The sequence below is a fragment of the Protomyctophum bolini genome (assembly GCF_963924005.1).
Source record: "Protomyctophum bolini genome assembly, chromosome: 20".
Lineage (NCBI taxonomy): Eukaryota > Metazoa > Chordata > Actinopteri > Myctophiformes > Myctophidae > Protomyctophum > Protomyctophum bolini.
In genome coordinates, this window is record NC_137881.1 from 6,754,487 (window position 1) to 6,756,464 (window position 1,978).

The 1,978-nt window shown below is 42.6% G+C and overlaps 1 protein-coding gene across 1 annotated transcript in view; it reads right to left on the bottom strand.

The window, feature by feature from the left end:
- LOC308334977 (atrial natriuretic peptide receptor 1) overlaps positions 1-1,361 on the bottom strand; it is a 14,312-nt gene extending 12,951 nt beyond the window's left edge. Inside the window, exons 1-4 of the mRNA XM_080791889.1 lie at positions 1,285-1,361; positions 853-949; positions 450-582; positions 13-145 (exon numbers count right to left, since the gene is read on the bottom strand). Of these exons, the coding sequence (XP_080648015.1) occupies positions 13-145; positions 450-582; positions 853-949; positions 1,285-1,320 (399 nt within the window). The 5' untranslated portion in view covers positions 1,321-1,361. The remainder of the gene's footprint in view (positions 1-12; positions 146-449; positions 583-852; positions 950-1,284) is intronic.
- Positions 1,362-1,978: the final 617 nt, after the last annotated feature.

Sequence of the window (1,978 nt, forward strand, 5' to 3'; positions counted from 1 at the left end):
CGTGTACAGTACCATGAATCCCAGAGGACAGGAGTGTACGTTTGCGTGGTGAATGCAACAGTTGTTCTCATCCGCGTCTCTCCAGTTAGAGGGACATTCATGACGCTCACAGAACACTCTGGCTGAAACACCGTCTACTATCGAACTACACGCACGCACACACACACACACACACACACGCGCACACACACACACACACACACTACAGTATTGATACTTTTACTTTGTTTGAGTATACTTTTTTCAACCACTGTTTGATCCGTTTGTATAGATTTGTATATATTGATTGATTGATTGATTGATTGATTGATTGATTGATTGATTGATTGATTGATTGAGTGAGTGAGTGAGTGATTGAGTGAGTTATTGAGTGAGTGTGTATGTAGTGGCTCAGAGCCTGCAGCCTGATGGCCGCCCTAAAAAGGTGGAATATCTCGGACCGTACGTACGTGTGAGTGAAGATGTGATGATCCACAGCCCACTGGTAGAATGAGTCCTGAGCTGTCACTGAATAAACCACCAGGAACACCTCTCCACTCTTCACTGTCTCTGGAGGCCTGACCACCCAGGACATCTCTAGACCTGAGAAAGAGAGACACAGAGACACAGAGACAGAGAGAGAGACTTGATTTTAAAGAGTCCTTTATTAAGCACTGCAAGGTGATACAGACCATTACATAACCTACATGCCTAAATTAAATACGAGCAATAGGAAATAAGTTGCAGTAACACAGCCATCCTCCAAAGCTAGATCAGAAATATAAGCACAGTTCATCATGTGAACAGACCACAGACAGACAGACAGACAGAAGGACGGACGGACGGACGGACGACAGAAAGACAGACAGGTACCTCCACAGTTGATCATGTTCTGGTCATCAGGGTCTTCCAGAGGCCAGCAGTCAAACTCACTGTTGTCCAGATCATGCCAGCAGGACACACACACTAGCTGCACGCACGCACGCACACACACACACACACACACACACACACACACACACACACACACACACACACACACACACACACACACACACACACACACACACACACACACACACAGACGAGAGATTGTACTGTACAATGACAAACACAACTAGGTATGCATATATAGGCATAGCAATATATCCAATCCTTACGTGAATATTTTCCAAATCACTCCACAAAACAACCAGGAAGATTGTCCTCACAAATGTCTGTTTCTCAAATTCTACTATAGGCTAATATGGCAACATTTGGCCCTTTAAAAACAACATGAATGCAATCAAGTTTAACATTTCTTACCGTGGAAATAAAAAACAGTTTGAGCAGTTTGTCCATCTGGACGCTTGGCTGAGATTCCTTCCACACTGTAGACTGACTGATTCAATACTGAGAGAGAGAGAGAGAGAGAGAGAGAGAGAGAGAGAGAGAGAGAGAGAGAGAGAGAGAGAGAGAGAGAGAGAGAGAGGGGAGAGAGAGAGAGAGAGAGAGAGAGAGAAAACTGTCACTATGACACAATAATGAATAATCTAATCACATTCATAATGTCTGAATTGTGAAAGCCACTGTAAGGCCGGATCCAAATGTCTGGATGGTGATTGATGAAGCTAATAAATGATCATCCATTTACATACAGTAAACAAACAGATACTTTTCCACTGCGCCACCCGAGCGCCTCACAAATGAAATTGTTTTACATTACCTTGTTTTAATCTTTTGTATCCAACATACGGACTACACTGCCGTCTCCACTCTCCAGGCAGCAGCAGCAGCAGCAGGGGGGGCACTTCATTTTTCAACCCCTCCCCTAGATGTACAACAAATAGTCGCCTATTAAAGTGATGCTTGAAAAACAAACAAACAACAAACAAAGAAATACTTAGCTGTTGAGCATTATAATGTCTTCTGCATGCATATATTACCTTGTATTTCTATTAACTATTCAATGAATTTGAACATGTACAATAATCATGGAGAACTTATAAATTTAACATTT